The 15,659-nt window shown below is 45.4% G+C and overlaps 1 protein-coding gene across 1 annotated transcript in view; it reads right to left on the reverse strand.

Moving 5' to 3' along the window:
• Positions 1 to 12,570, reverse strand: part of crlf1b (cytokine receptor-like factor 1b) — a 29,886-nt gene extending 17,316 nt beyond the window's left edge. Inside the window, exon 1 of the mRNA XM_078556213.1 lies at positions 12,154 to 12,570. Coding sequence (XP_078412339.1) covers positions 12,154 to 12,217 — 64 coding nt within the window. The 5' untranslated portion in view covers positions 12,218 to 12,570. The remainder of the gene's footprint in view (positions 1 to 12,153) is intronic.
• Between the last annotated feature and the right edge of the window lie 3,089 nt (positions 12,571 to 15,659).

Below are 15,659 nucleotides of genomic sequence, written 5' to 3' on the forward strand. Positions count from 1 at the left end.
TCCATCATGGCTATAAGAGCATACCTATTAATCTCTATTTATGCCATTCATTCATTCATCTTGTTCCGAATACTATATGCATTTAAATAAAGAGCCATTAATTTTGCCTTTTTATCATTTTTCCCCCTTTGACCCTATTTGCTGCTGTTTTTTTATGTTTGTACACTCTGTCCCTTCCTGTCACACTCTGGGTATCATTACCTGAATAGCTGCCCTGCAAGGCTGCCAAATCCTTTTGCTTTGTAAGCCTACATATCCCCTTTCCAGAACCTTCCCCACCTCTATTTAGTTTAAAGCCCTCTCTACAGCCCTAGTTATTAAGTTCACCAGGACACTGGCCCCAGCACGGTTCAAATGAAGCCCGTCCCACTGGAACAGCTCTCTTTTACCCCAGTACTGGTGCCAGTGCCCCATGAACTGAAACCCATTCCTCCCACACCAGTCCTTGAGCCACGCATTTAACCCCTTGACTTTAATTACCCTATACCAGTTTGCCCGTGGCTCATAGTAATCCCAAGATGATTACCTTGGAGGTTCTACTTTTTAATTTAGCTCCTAACTGTTCAAATTCTTTCAGCAGAACCTCCTTTCTAGTCCTATCAATGTTGTTGGTACCAACATGGATGACAACAACTGGATCCCTGCCCTCCCACTCCAAGATCCTCTCTCACCCTGAGAAGATATCCTTAACCCTGGCACTGGGCAGGCAACACAGCCTTAGGGTCCCATGCTCATGGCTGCAGAGAACAGTATCTATCCCCCTAATTATACTGTCCCCTACCACTACTACCCTCCCATTTCCTCCCCCAACTTGAATGGCTCCCTTCAACAGTCCCTTCACAGCACTCCCTCTGACAGTGCAGCACTCCCTCCGACAGTGCAACATTCCCTGCAACAGTGCAACACCCCCTGCAACAGTGCAGCATTCCCTCCAACATTACAGTACTCCCTCTGACAATGCAGCACTCCCTCTGACAGTGCAGCATTCCATGTGACAGTGCAGCACTCCCTCCTGCAGTGCAGCACTCCCTCCGGCAGTGCAGCACCCCCCCTGGCAGTGCAGCACCCCCTCCGGCAGTGCAGCACCCCCTCCGGCAGTGCAGCACCCCCCCTGGCAGTGCAGCACCCCCTCCGGCAGTGCAGCACTCCCTCCTGCAGTGCAGCACCCCCTCCTGCAGTGCAGCACCCCCTCCTGCAGTGCAGCACCCCCTCCTGCAGTGCAGCACTCCCTCCTGCAGTGCAGCACTCCCTCCTGCAGTGCAGCACCCCCTCCTGCAGTGCAGCACCCCCTCCTGCAGTGCAGCACTCCCTCCTGCAGTGCAGCACTCTCTCCTGCAGTGCAGCACCCCCTCCTGCAGTGCAGCACCCCCTCCTGCAGTGCAGCACTCCCTCCTGCAGTGCAGCACCCCCTCCGGCAGTGCAGCACCCCCTCCGGCAGTGCAGCACCCCCTCCTGCAGTGCAGCACTCCCTCCTGCAGTGCAGCACCCCCTCCGGCAGTGCAGCACCCCCTCCGGCAGTGCAGCACCCCCTCCTGCAGTGCAGCACTCCCTCCTGCAGTGCAGCACTCCCTCCTGCAGTGCAGCACCCCCTCCTGCAGTGCAGCACCCCCTCCTGCAGTGCAGCACTCCCTCCTGCAGTGCAGCACTCTCTCCTGCAGTGCAGCACCCCCTCCTGCAGTGCAGCACCCCCTCCTGCAGTGCAGCACTCCCTCCTGCAGTGCAGCACCCCCTCCGGCAGTGCAGCACCCCCTCCGGCAGTGCAGCACCCCCTCCTGCAGTGCAGCACTCCCTCCTGCAGTGCAGCACCCCCTCCGGCAGTGCAGCACCCCCTCCGGCAGTGCAGCACCCCCTCCTGCAGTGCAGCACTCCCTCCTGCAGTGCAGCACTCCCTCCTGCAGTGCAGCACCCCCTCCGGCAGTGCAGCACTCCCTCCTGCAGTGCAGCACTCTCTCCTGCAGTGCAGCACCCCCTCCGGCAGTGCAGCACCCCCTCCGACAGTGCAGTATTCTCTCTTCCAGTGCTGTATATCAGTGGATTATGTCCTCAAATCTGTGACCTTCGGACTTAGAGGGGCGAGAGTTACCCATTGAGCCACAGCTGACACTAATGTGTTGCCCAAGTTGCTATTCTTCATGTATGAGCAGAGATCATGTGTGGGTGCATGTGTTTGTGTAAACATCTACGTAAGCTATTTAACCATGGGGGGAAATCTCAAAGCCTTATTCTGCTGCACGTATCCTAATTTGACCAAGTGTGGTTGCCTAGGCAACTATAGGGAACCCATTTAGTGCTAAAAGGGTTAATGGAGAAGTTGAATTATATGCATAAGCCTAAGAGAAAAATACTGCAGCCTTGAGAACAATACCATCTTGTCTGACCACAGTTGTAGGATGAGCCCTGAGACATTCCATTTTGTTCTTTCTCAGGCCAATGTAATCAGGATTGTGATAAGCATTTGCGAAAGCACTACGTCTGTTGTGCTGGGAATGAAAATTTACTGAAATATGGATTGGTCAGTTAACTTATGCAAATAAGCGGATAGGTTTGTGCAAAATTTACTGATTGGCTATAAAAATGCTTTTAACAGGTCTGTGTGTATTCTGCTACGAGACAGTACAATAGCTCTCGTTGTGTTGTCTCCCTTGTGCACAAGTAATAAATGGGGTTTCTACGTATTAATGATGCCTTGGTGTGATTAATCTCCTACAGTTTCTTGGAGGTCCCACCAAGATGACTAACCCCTAGGGTTGGGTCACGGAGCGTCAGCGTTAGGACCTCGCGTTTCAAGGACTCCTCAGTCTGCGGCAGCCCGATTTGGGCTTCTGGGGTTCGTTGACCCACGAGCTGCTTCCGCCTGCCTGTGGCTGACTCTTGGGGTAAGTCATCTAATTAAGTGTTTAGGAGATTAGTTGTCATGGTCCGGGACTGCTTTGGCCAGAATATACTCAGGGTTGGAGCTCTGGAGTTTAGTTTTAGTATATAGTCGGGGTTGGAGCCCCTGGAGTCTAGGTTTAGTTTTAGTACATAGTCGGGGTTGGAGCCCCTGGAGTCTAGGTTTAGTTTTAGTACATAGTCGGGGTCGGAGCCCCTGGAGTTTAGGTTTAGTTTTAGTACATAGTCGGGGTCGGAGCCCCTGGAGTTGGTACTGAGTGTGTGGGTGCGTGTTTGCGGCTCGGGGTCCGGGACCCCTTGAGCGTGTGAGTGGACTGATTGGTGAAAGTACCTTAGTAGTAGATTGGGGGTTGAGGACCCGCCAAGGACTGGCCTTTTTTAGTTATTAGATAAAGAATGGGTAATATGGTATCAAAGAAACCCCATTTATTTGGTTCCCCCTCCAAAGGGAACCCCAAATGCTTATATGTATATCCATATACCCGAAAGGTGCGCTACTGAATTTTCTGTAACTTAAAAAAAAATGAATTGATCTAAGTTACAAGAGCTGTTTGTGCTGAAGAGAGAGAGAGAGAGAGAAAGAGAGGGTCCCCCTAGGGGGTTAATGAGCAACTGACAAGCAGCAGCAGAGAAAATGTGAGCTTTCGTCAGTTTGAAGGTCCCTATAGGTGGAGCCTTTAAGATCCCTTTATTCCCCCCACTGCTACTTGAAGCTTTGTTTAGAGTTTTAAGTTCAATATTATAGGAATATAAATACATACCTTTATATATGTGTTTGTTTGTGTGCAAGGAAGCATTTGTATGTGAGCCTTAATGTGTTTTCTTCGCTGAATTGTCTTTTGTGTGTGTAGTTGAGCATTTTAGAGTCGAAAGCCCCATATTAGATTAAAGGAAAAGTATACTCAAACATTCCAAAGTTTTGAGTATAAGGTTTGAGTTGAGATTTCTGGCAAAAATCGTAATTTGAAGGTAGTGTAAAGATAAAACAGGGCTTGCCTTTGTTTGAGATGGACCAACCCTTGTACCACCCCCTTGCAGAGTAGTAGGGAATAACCCTCATCATCAGCTTCCAAGCTGATTGGGATTAATACATACGAGTTAGTATTCTAAAATTCTGAGGAAAAAAAAAATACTTGAAATTCAGAAGGATTCTAGGAAAACCAAAAGACATAAACACAAGGTCTAGGTGGTTCCAATGGATAAAAAGGGGTTTCTTTTGAAGAGATGAATTAAATATTAAAGGAAATCTGCATCCCAACAGCACTGTAATTTGAATTTGGGACAATCTTGAGATGTAAAGTGCAGTATAATTTAACAGGTTACTTTGAATAACGAGGATGCTATCTAAGATAAGGAATGTATCGATAAACATACGGAAGTTATAACTTGGATACAAATCACTACACATGAAAAAGAGGTTGTTTTAATTTTGATAGTGTAAATTGCAATTCTTACAAAGTTTAAAAAATTGAGGTTTGGTTCCTGATAATTTCTCAAAAGGGAATTTTCATTTTAAAAGGTTTGACAACAATTGGCACTAATTCAAATGCTGCAAGCTTTTGTATTTGTAAAGTCTGTTACCAAAATATGAAGCTAAGCTCAATACCTTGGCAAAGTTTGGCAGAAATCCAATTTTTGGCCGAGTTAATGAATCTGGGATAATTCTAAAAGAAGCGGGTCAGACACAATTTAATGGGTTACTTTTGAGACAATAAAATGTTTGAGAAGAAGATAAGAAAGCAAAACATGTCAATACCTGATTTCTGTTTTTAAAACTGTTATGAGAATATTTTATTTATTTTAAAGTCTCTCCAGGCAACTTGAACAAGATAAGATGGTAGCTGTTGCATGTGTAAAATGGTATGAGGCAAGTAGGAGAATGAGTTAGGGAAAGAGAACATAATGTACAAACTGTTTCAAGGGAAATGAATTTGATAATCTGGCCATCAACTGAGGCATTGGCACAGAGGGAAAGAAACAAAGATCTAGAGACAGAGATCCTTGTTGACAATAGAGAAACTGAACTCAAGAGAATCTTGGGATGATCATGGTCAGGAAAAAAAAACTTAGAGGTAAAACTATGTGGAATCTGTAGTTCAGGAATTGAAATGTAAGGAGAAATAATACCTAACAACAATTTACCACAAGATGGATACAGGTAAAGGGAAAGCTGGAAAAAGGCTAAATAGATGTATTACTGATTATATTAATGTGCCTGTGAGCTACAAAAAGTAAGACCACAGGATTAACACCTTGATGACAGACAGAGTTAAGCGGTTCCCAGAGAGAACCATCACTGGAAGTGAAGATACTGAGCCATTGAAAGATAGGGTAAGAAGGTGCATTGTAGAGTTGTTTAAGGAATTGAGGTCTGACATGAGACAGCAGCAGGAGAGAGTAAACTGGAAGGAGTGGGGGGGTGCCTACCCAAATGGATTCAGATCAGGGAACTCATTTCACAAGGAGAGTCATTAAAGAAATGTGTAATCTTATGGAGATTAAACAGAAATTCCATATTCCTTACCACCCCCAGAGTCCAGGGATGGTGGAAAGGATGAACTGAACTTTAAAAACATCAATTCAGGAGACAGGCAACAGTTGGGCCACCGTATTGCCCAGCATTCTGATGCGCCTTAGGGCTACACCAAATAGGACCACCAGGTTCACCGCATTGAACTGATAACAGGAAGGGCTATGCAATTACCTGAAGGCACTTTAATGGGAGGAGGAGATGTAGGGCCTCTGAAAGGAAAAATACGGACCATGTAAGGGAAATAAGTAAGCAATTGCATGAGTTAAGGAAGGAAGTTAGAGACTGACAGATGATTAAGGATATGGAAACAGGCAAATCCAAAGAGCAACAACTGACCCCCCAAGTGGGGAATAAGGTGATGGTCAAGGTGAGCCCGGAGCGAACAGTAATGGACCATACGAGGTAATTATGACAGGTGATACATGCGCACTTGTAGATATGAGAATGGGAAGTAAATGGAGGCATTACACACGGTTAAAGATACATGACAATTGACCAAGCGGTAACCCAGAGAACGGGAATTGATGTTAATGTCTCCACAGATCAACGATCCTGGTCATGGGCGTATCAGTACTGGCAACAAGGTCGGGGATCATCACTCCTCATCCCGCACCGCAGGAGGAACTTTGGTACAGCACGGACAGCGCCGAATGCAACACGCAATGGGGAATTATAAATGTAACAGTCGGAGAACAAGTGCTTTCAAATTGTAGTAAGGGTTTGCTTCAAATCGGGCATGGGAGGTCCACCACTATCCAGCCACCTTCCACCTCTACTTCCACAGTCCGAGTAGAGATAATTGAAGCCCCTCAAACCACACCGACTGACCCATCTTGTCCGACTATGCATCCAGGACCGACGAATGGTTTGGTACGGGTTAACCAGAAGTTTTGTATGATAATGTACACCATGAGCTGGTACCCGTAGTCTTGAATGTATCCGGTGTCGTCCTGCCCCAGTGGTGCTCAACCCATATCCAAGCACTCTATATGGCTCTGACGTGCCAATTGATGACTGAAGCAGTTCAGTTCAATGGCGAGATACGATCAAGCTTGGGAGGGAACCGCGTTAAGCGCAGCCTGATAAATGTTGCCGCTACGATATTCAATATAGGGACATCAGTGGTTAATTCAGAACCTGGCAACTGTTGACCAGAAGGTCCGTACCCTAAGCTTTAAGCTTAAGGAGATTCTAGAGCAGGGACAGGGGATCCAGGATACCCAACTAGATACGGACCAGGTCGTAACACGGTTAATCCAAAGTCTGGCTACCGTGCTCGAAAGTCATGCGGGGACTATCAATAATTGAAATAGGGAAAAATATTTCAGACGAAGCGAGCAGAAATGATGTTTGCAGCACCTATGGATTGCGGGCACTGGAACAAGCCCGAGAGAATTTAAGAAAGATTAATGAAGGAATATTCCCTTTATGGGTAACTAATGAGCATTTATTGAATCTCTCACGACACATGAATCATGACTTGATCGGTTGCCAGCTTAGGGGTTTGACACGCGTATATAGAATGAATGTTGAACGTATAATGAATAGTAATATGCTAATAGGCATTGTATTAGTAATAACTGTCATACCTATGTCAACACCCGGCAAGACATTATATAGAGTAGAAAATATTGGGGCAAAGGAATGGCACAGCAGATGTGGGTTGCGCCTGGGTTATTCGCTGGCAGCTAAAATAGCTAAAATAGCTTCACAATGTCTGCTTTGCCAACAACATAACCCAGGCAAGACGCCCACAGTGACTGCTGCTACGGGACCCCAACCATAGGGCCCGTTTGTACACCTACAAATGGACTTTATACAAATGCCTGAATGTATGGGATCTAATTATGTTTTAGTTATAGTATGTTTGTTCTCGCGATGGGTGGAGGCGTATCCCACCCGACGGAATGATGCTGTTATTGTTGTAAAATTGTTGTTGTGTGAATACATACCCAGGTTTGGGATACCAGAGATTTTATCAAGTGATAATGGGCCTCATTTTACCGCTAAAGTGATAAAGGAACTGCTGAAGACCTTACAATGCAACCATTACCTTTCCTGCCCATACCAGCCCCAGTCTACTGGGGCGGTGGAAAGACAAAACGGTATTCTGAAAAACAAACTAGCTAAATTATGTGAAGAAACCAGTTTGAAATGGCCTGAAGCTCTATCCTTGGCGCTCATGACTATATGCTCTTACCCTAACCGTACCACCTCCCTCTCTCCTTATGAAGTTATAATGGGACGTCCTATGCGCCTCCCAGTGGCCCCACCTTTGTCTGCTAAGGAAATGGACATCCACGCTATGGATGAGGGAATGATTACATACTGTATAGCGCTCACTAATTCTCTCAAAAGCTTGCATATACAGGTAGTAGAAGCTCAGAAAAAGCCCACCATTGAAGACTGCCATCAATACCAGCCCGGGGACCTAGTCCTAGTAAAGACCTTCAGGAGAAAGAACTGTTTGGAACCTCGATGGGAGGGGCCTTTCCAAGTCCTGCTCACCACCCATACGGCCGTGGAGGTTGAAGAACGAACCTTGTGGATCCACGCATCGCACGTCAAGCGGATGCTGACCTCTGACGGAAGTGCTTGTGCAAGAACTTTAACTGAGCCGTCAGAATGCTGACTCTGATTTGGATCCTGTCCTGCGTGGTCCTTGCAGGGGCATGGAATACCAATTCTGCGGTTCAACGAATGCAGGCCGCAGCCTCGCATGTTAATCGGACTAAATGTTGGATTTGTACTCATTTTCCTGTTAACCCCTCCTCGTCAGAGATGCATTTTTTTGGCTTTCCCCTCAGATTCTACATGGTCCCTAGGTAATACAGGGGCCCTCATTCATCGAACGCCCATTTGCAGACAGGAGCCCACCTTTGTGGTTGTTAAGGGGCCGGCCTGGCTATGCGTCAGGAGAAATTATACCAAGGGTAGTACTCGGGTGGGCGAATTGCCATTGGGTTCCTGTGCCTACCTTGCTGATTATGACTACCAGGAGGGCCGATTTCGGTTCCACAACCAGTCTGGTCCTATGACCACCTTTTGGGAGTGCAAGGCCAATGAGATGGTGTGTCTTTCGCAGGTCCCGAGATCTGAGGATAGTCTCACATACTTGAACATGGGGCGGGTGTGATTGCCAACGATCATACAATCTCACCTCAAATAATTCCACCTCCACTTGGACCTCTAATGGCTACTACACTGAAGAATCTGGGCCTTGCAATTACAAAAATCAGTCCGGTTGCCCTGACTTGTTGGCCCTGCGAGCGTTGCAGCTCAGTCAGACCTGCCGCATCCGCTCTGTCTGCCAACTACAGAACCTTCAGAATCCTGGTGGCAAGCCAGTTATCTATTCCCTCCCTCTCCTCAGGAATCAGGACCCCACTGAGGATGAAGCCCGGCGACTAGGATACATAGAACTTGGCTAAGGGTGGTGGATTGTCCTTGTAGGACAAAAGGGGGGAAGTGTGGTGGCCTAGCCAACTATAGGGAACCCATTTAGTGCTAAAAGGGTTAATGGAGAAGTTGAATTATATGCATAGGCCTAAGAGAAAAATACTGCAGCCTTGAGAACAATACCATCTTGTCTGACCACAGTTGTAGGATGAGCCCTGAGACATTCCATTTTGTTCTTTCTCAGGCCAATGTAATCAGGATTGTGATAAGCATTTGCGAAAGCACTACGTCTGTTGTGCTTGGAATGAAAATTTACTGAAATATGGATTGGTCAGTTAACTTATGCAAATAAGCGGATAGGTTTGTGCAAAATTTACTGATTGGCTGTAAAAATGCTTTTAACAGGTCTGTGTGTATTCTGCTACGAGACAGTACAATAGCTCTCGTTGTGTTGTCTCCCTTGTGCACAAGTAATAAATGGGGTTTTTACGTATTAATGATGCCTTGGTGTGATTAATCTCCTACAGTTTCTTGGAGGTCCCACCGAGATGACTAACACCTAGGGTTGGGTCACGGAGCGTCAGCGTTAGGACCTCGCGTTTCAAGGACTCCTCAGTCTGCTGCAGCCCGATTTGGGCTTCTGGGGTTCGTTGACCCACGAGCTGCTTCTGCCTGCCTGTGGCTGACTCTTAGGGTAAGTCATCTAATTAAGTGTTTAGGAGATTAGTTGTCGCGGTCCGGGACCGCTTTGGCCAGAATATACTCGGGGTTGGAGCCCCTGGAGTCTAGGTTTAGTTTAGTGTTATTAACGATGCCTTGGTGTGATTAATCTCCTACACAAGCGCTGTTCACCCATTACCCCTGTGCTCGCTGACCTACCTTGGCACCCAGTCCAAAAACACCTTGATTTTGAAATCCTTATACTTGTTTTCAAATCCCTCCACAGTCTCTCCCCTCCCAACTTCTGTAACCTTCTGAAGCCCCACAACCTTCTGGCTTCTCTGCACTTCTCCAATTCTGACCTCTTGCGCACACTCAATTCTCATCGCTCTGCCCTTGGCAGCCGTGCCCTCAGCTGCCTGGGCCTAAGCTCTGGATTTATTCCTTAAACATCTCCACCTCCTTACCTCTCTCTCGTCCTTTAAGACACTGCTTAAAATGTTTTCCTTTGACCAAGCTTTTGGCCACCTGACTTCTTATGTGGCCTGGTGTCAAATATTGCTTTCTAACACTCCCATGAAGCACCTTGGGCTGTTTTAATCTGTTAAAGGTGCTATATAAGTGCAAATTCTTGTTGTTATGTCCTTTCACGCACACATGATTTTCCATTCTGATATTGTCACCAGTTCAGGCTTTTCTGTAGCTCTCACTGCTATCCTGCCTGAAATGAACAAAAGGCACAGACTGGGAATGGAGCCTGGGTTCCTAAAGCCCAGCTGACACCAGTAAACCCAAGGTTGAGATCAGTAACAGAATGAGCTAGTTCCTTTGGGGTTAAAAACAGACTGTGTTTCAGAGAGTCGACTTACTGCCTGGTGTTAGATCAGAGGCTAAATTCAACTCCACTGCCAAAAGGAGTGTTTCGGGAGCAGATCTGGGTGGTGCAGTGGGAACAGGGTTTAAATCCTGCCCAACCCAACAGAACAAGCCGCTTGTGTCAGTTGGGCTGTGAGTCCTATTACGAAAAGAGGTTGCCTTTTCCTACATTACAACAGTGACCATACTTGAAAAGTGCTTCATTGGTCAGGAAGCGCTATGGTACATCCTGAGGTCATGCGAGGTGGTTCATTGACACTTGGGGCACTGTGAATTGTTCTGGCCTCCATAATCATAAAAAGCATATACAGGCAATGGAGAAAGATTTACTACAATGATACCAGAACTGAGAAGTCTTAACTATCAAGAAAGATAGAACAGGCTGAGGCTCTTTTCTTTGGAAAAGAGAGACTGAGGGTGGCCTGACATAAATCTTTAAGACCATGAAGGGGTTTGTAGCCGTTGAGAAGCGGTTTCCACTTGCGGACAAGACCAGGACCAAGTGGGCCATCAATATAAGATAGTCACTATTAAATCCAATCAGGAATTCAGGAGAAACTTCAATTACCCAGTGAGTGATGAGAGAGTGGAACTCATTACCATAGGAAGTGGTCGAGGTAAATAAGGGGAAGCTAGGTAAACACATGAGGGAGAAAGGAACAGAAGAATATGTTATTAGGGTGAGATAAGGAATGACGGGAGGAGGCTTGTGTGGAACATAAGCATGGGCATAGACTGGTTAGGCCAAATACTAGGTAAATACTTCAGAACTGTTGTGTCAGATGTTTTGAGAACCAGGAGGCCTCACATGAGCAGAGGGAACTGCAATGCGACACTTGCAGGGTGAAGGTTACTCGGGCTATATATTTTCATCCCAGAAGACTGCTGCCAGTTTTAAGGTATCTTGTTGGACAGTGTAGAGGCAACTTTACTCTGTATCTAACCCATGCTGCAGCTGATTGGGGAAGTTGCAAATTGCTTCCAAAGCTGAACTGTTCCTCTCACACCAATTGCTAACGATCTGATGCCCCGATTCCGAGGACTGCTCGCAGTCAGCATTCACCAGCCTCCAGCACATTCCAAGCCATGTAACAGCAGGTCCGCACTGATCCCCTCTCATCTCTGAAGAGAGAATCATTCAACACCAAAAGAAGCCCTCAAGGCCTGTCACCAATCTCCGTCCATGGAAGAGGTGTGCCAGGCCCCGGGGCTCCTACTAAATCCTCCTTTTATTACACTCCCATTTTAGCTTTCAGCTTTTTTGGAGGGTCCTCCATTTTACTTCTCGATCGACCACATTCTTTTCTGTGTCAGATTTATGCAGTCCCCCCTCTTTCCCTTTGTTTCTTTTCTCTCTGTTCCTTTTCCTTTTCCTTTTCTCTTTCATCAATTCTACCAACCACTAATTACACAAAGAGAAACACATTTACGGTATGACATTATAAACATTTTAAGATCCTCTGAATCTCACATTAGTCAACAGGCGCTGGCTGCAGGATGACAGAGGGTGAAATTTAACAGGGTTGTAATGATTTCTAACTTAAGTCGTGACTCGATTCAACAAATTAGTTTCGAGCAAAAAACACACAAGGTATAGTATCAAACCCCTCTGATCCAGCTCAAGCAATGTTTAACAGTTTGCACTGGCTCCTCTAGATCCAGAGCATCCATTGTTTGACCTTCCACATGGTTAGCACTGTATCCTTTGAGTCCAGTGCAGGCAAAATTTAACACCTTACCTTCCTGCCAATCAAAGCGTCATTTTCTCACCTGGTTTTCAAAGTAATACTTACATGTAAAGCATAAAACCAGCTTCATCAGACAGGACAAAAGAAGGAAAAGAAGGGAGTACATCATACTTCCACTGCTGGCTGATCACAAATTAATAACTTGTCTGTAGGGTTGGGGAAGCGTCTGTCTGATAAATGTTTCAAAACAGGCGAGAATATTTTCCCACTAACTCGTGCTGGACTGGGTGCTTCTTCAGGAGAATGTTCACAGTCTGTGCTCCGTCTGCAAGGGAGCTCCAATGTCTTCTACCTTTAAGGCTGCAATTTGACAAGTTGATCCTTGCAAGTGCCCCACCCTACAACCCCCTCCAGTCCATCAGTGTTCACTTTTCTGAAAAAGCTCGCTCCTTCTCTGCACAATTACGCCTCTTGTGTTAGGCTGAATAATCCTTCCTGTAATTAGCCTGGGTGCCTGCGATTCCAGTCAGCCTACGAGATTGTTCAAGCCTGTCCCTCAGCTAGTGTCAATGACTGAGTAATGACTCACGCTGTATATTGGTGAATGGCTCAGGGAAGTCTTAATGGGACAGTAAACAGCATCCAGTTTCCCGTAATCAGACATCCACATGAATTCAACACAGAAGGCACGAACCCAGTAGCTACACACTGCGCTGATATACCCAAAACACTCACTGTAAATCTCTGTGATAGATCCCACACCCCTTACTGTAAAACTCTCTGATACACCTCACACCCTTTACTGTAAAACTCTAATATACACCACACCCATGATTGTAAAAGTCTGTGATGTACCAATACATCTTACTGTAAAACCCTGATATACCCCACACACTTCACTGTAAAACTCAATATACCCCACACACCTCACTTTAAAACTCTCTGATGTACCCATGACATTCACTGTAAAACTCTGTGAGAGACTGATATACCCCACACACCTCACTGTAAAACTCTGTGATATACCCATAAAACTCACTATAAAACTCACTGATATACCCATAACACTCACTGTAAAACTCTCTGATATACCCAACACCCCTCACTGTAACACTCTCTGATATACCCATTACCCTCATTGTAAAACTATCTGATACACTCCACACCCTCACTGTAAACCTCTGATATAGCCATACCCCTCACTGTAAAAATCTCTGATATACCCACACCCCTCACTGTAAAAGTCTGTGATATACCAATAGAACATACTGTAAAACCCTGATATACTCCACACGCTTCACTGTAAAAGTCTCTGTTATACCCCTCACTGTAAAACTCTCTGATATACTCACACCCCTCCCTGTAAAACTCACTGATATGCCCCACACATCTAATTTTAAATCCTCTGATATACTCCACACCCCTCATTGTAAAACTCTCTGATATACCCCACACCCCTCACTGTAAAACTATCTGATATACCCACACACCTCACTGTAAAACTCTTTGATATACCCATACCGCGCACTGTAAAACTCGCTGATATACCCACACCCCTCACTATAAAAGTCTGTGATATACTACACACCCTTACTGTAAAACTCTCTGATATGTCCACACCCTCACAGTAAAACTCTCTGATATACCCACACTCCTCATTGTAAAACTCTCTGATATACCCATGCACCTCACTGTAAAACTCTCTGATATACCCACACTCCTCATTGTAAAACTCTCTGATATACCCACACACCTCACTATAAAACTCTCTGATATACCCACACTCCTCATTGTAAAACTCTCTGATACACTCCACACCCTTACTGTAAACCTCTGATATACCCCACACCCCTCACTGTAAAACTTTCTGATATACCCACACCCCTCACTTTAAAAGTCAGTGATATACCAATACACCTTACTGTAAAACCCGATATACTCCACACCCCACACTGTAAAAGTCTCTGATATACCCCACATCCCTCACTGTAACACTCTCTGATATACCCATATTCCTTACTGTAAAACTCTCTGATATACCCATACCCCTCACTGTAAAACTCTCTGATATACCCATACCCCTCACTGTAAAACTCTCTGACACACTCCACACCCTTACTGTAAACCTCTGATATACCCCACACCCCTCACTGTAAAACTCTCTGATATACCCACACCCCTCACTTTAAAAGTCTGTGATATACCAATACACCTTACTGTAAAACCCGATATACTCCACACCCCACACTGTAAAACTCTCTGATATACCCCACACCCCTCACTGTAAAACTCTCTGATATACCCATACCCCTCACTGTAAAACTCTCTGATATACCCATACACCTTACTGTAAAGGTCTGTGACATACCAATACACCTTACTGTAAAACTCTGATATACTCCACACTCCTCACTGTAAAACTCTCTGATATACCCATACCCCTCACTGTAACACTCTCTGATATACCCATACCCCTCACTGTAACACTCTCTGATATACCCATACCCCTCACTGTAAAACTCTCTGATATACCCATACCCCTCACTGTAAAACTCTCTGATATACCCATACCCCTCACTGTAACACTCTCTGATATACCCATACCCCTCACTGTAACACTCTCTGATATACCCATACCCCTCACTGTAACACTCCCTGATATACCCATACCCCTCACTGTAAAACTCTCTTATATACCCACACCCCTCATTGTAAAACTCTCTTATATACCCACATCCCTCACTGTAAAAGTCTGTGATATACCAATACACCTTACTGTAAAACCCGATATACTCCACACCCCACACTGTAAAACTCTCTGATATACCCCACATCCCTCACTGTAAAAGTCTGTGATATACCAATACACCTTACTGTAAAACCCTAATATACTCCACACCCCTCAATGTAAAAATCTCTGATATACCCACACCCCTCATTTTTAAACTCTCTGATATAGCAACACACCTGATTTTAAACCCTCTGATATACTCCACACACCTCACTGTAATACTCTCTGATATGCCCAACACCCCTCACTGTAAAACTCTCTGATATACTCATACTCCTTACTGTAAACCTCTCTGATATACCCATACCCCTCACTGTAACAATCTCTCATATACGCCACACCCCTCACTGTAAACCTCTCTGATATACCCATACCCCTCACTGTAACACTCTCTGATACACTCCACATCTTCACTGTAAAACTCTCTGATATACTCATAACACTCACTGTAAAACTCTGTGATAGATCCCACACCCTTTACTGTAAAACTCTGATATACACCACACCCCTCATTGTAAAAGTCTGTGATGTACCAATACATCTTACTGTAAAACCCTGATATACCCCACACACCTCACTGTAAAACTCTCTGATATACCCATAAAACTCACTATAAAACTCACTGATATACCCATAACACTCACTGTAAAACTCTCTGATATACGCAACACCCCTCACTGTAACAATGTCTGATATACACCACACACCTCACTGTAACACTCTCTGATATACCCATTACCCTCACTGTAAAACTCACTGATACACTCCACATCCTCACTGTAAACCTCTGATATCCCCTACACCCCTCACTGTAAAAATC

The sequence above is a fragment of the Cetorhinus maximus genome, chromosome 13 (assembly GCF_964194155.1).
Source record: "Cetorhinus maximus chromosome 13, sCetMax3.hap1.1, whole genome shotgun sequence".
In the NCBI taxonomy this organism is placed as follows: Eukaryota; Metazoa; Chordata; class Chondrichthyes; order Lamniformes; family Cetorhinidae; genus Cetorhinus; species Cetorhinus maximus.